Source organism: Lactuca sativa, chromosome 3 (assembly GCF_002870075.4).
Source record: "Lactuca sativa cultivar Salinas chromosome 3, Lsat_Salinas_v11, whole genome shotgun sequence".
Taxonomy (NCBI): domain Eukaryota; kingdom Viridiplantae; phylum Streptophyta; class Magnoliopsida; order Asterales; family Asteraceae; genus Lactuca; species Lactuca sativa.
Window position 1 is genome coordinate 211,432,842 of NC_056625.2, and position 1,331 is coordinate 211,434,172.

At 31.5% G+C, this 1,331-nt stretch overlaps 1 protein-coding gene across 1 annotated transcript; it reads left to right on the forward strand.

Annotated features, from left to right (window-relative positions):
* The first annotated feature begins 511 nt into the window (after window positions 1–511).
* On the forward strand, window positions 512–1,061 carry LOC128133070 (pentatricopeptide repeat-containing protein At1g76280-like). Its single transcript, XM_052770079.1, has 2 exons — window positions 512–646; window positions 731–1,061. Exons 1-2 carry the CDS (start codon window positions 635–637, stop codon window positions 1,022–1,024), a joined length of 306 nt encoding a protein of 101 aa, XP_052626039.1. The 5' UTR covers window positions 512–634; the 3' UTR covers window positions 1,025–1,061.
* Window positions 1,062–1,331: the final 270 nt, after the last annotated feature.

Below are 1,331 nucleotides of genomic sequence, written 5' to 3' on the forward strand. Positions count from 1 at the left end.
CTAAATTTATATGATTTCTCAGTATGCCCTTCTGGTTCCAGAAACATTTGGGAGTCAACAAACTTTGATGGACATACTGAGCTAACAGAGCCATGGTATGGAACTACATTTTCTATTGAAAAAATCACTGGCTCCACCATTTAGGTATTACTTTTGACTTTTCTTTATATGTGTTTGACTTTGTAATCAGAATTATTTATAATATCACATGTGTAAATCACTGGCTCCACCATTCTAGTCTATTTTTGTATTTGTGATTCGATTTTTGAAAAATTTCAAATCATTTTTCAGGTATAAAGTTGTGAAAGCAAGAAGTGGGGCAGGCCATACTGTTGTTCTAATTGAAGATGGCCTTTCTTTCTCTTTTGGTTGGAACAAGCATGGGCAACTTGGAACAGCGTCAACCAAAAATGGTGATTTTCTCTGTAGAATTTGAATTATCTCCATGCTTATATTCTAGCTTCTAGAAGATTCTTTCATGCTAACACGTGTTTTTGATTATGTAGAGTGTGAATTATCTCCAGTACGTTGTCTTATAACGGATGAAAAAGATGTTTCATGTGGGGCTACAAAAGGTGTTAGTGTTAGTGATGAAAGCTTGGTTCAGATTCAAAAAGTGTTGTAGAGCTAACAAATGGTTCTTCAGGTATGCAATACTCTAGGCATAATTATAATATAAAACTATAAAAAATTCAATTTTTTGATATATATTTTTTATTTTGTTTTGCAGAGGATACTAAAGAGCAAATCTTGCAAAGGATATTTTTTGTTTTGTTTTGCAGAGGATACCCCTCACATTTTCCCAAATTACCCCTTCCTCTACAATGTTTTTTTTGTTTCTGTGTATTTTGTGCATCAGGTAAAGTTGGTGGAAGAAAGGAATATGAAGCCACTTGATTCAAATCTTGCAGCATTATCGGCAAGATGCAGTAAATACTTGGAGTTGAATTTGGCTAAGTCATTCTTGAGTGAGATGGGCCAATGTACAAATTTTTATCCATATAACAGCTGTTTGGAGAATTAGTCTTAAAGAGTTATGAAAGGCAAGATGCAACTTTACTTAGTTGGAATTTGATGTAGAGAGTAGATTAGATGCAAATTTAGATATTGTAAAAAATAGAATTGTATGACATTAAATTTTATGCAATGGATTGTATTTTTTGTATATGATATTTTATTTCTATTATGAGACATTAAATGCAAATTCAATTTAAAAATTAATAAATATATAAATATTTTTTTTAGAACATTTAAAATTATGATACGCAAAAATGTATGTCTTCTTCATTTATGACATAGCCTTTCTTGACAGGGGCTTCCTTGATATGCAT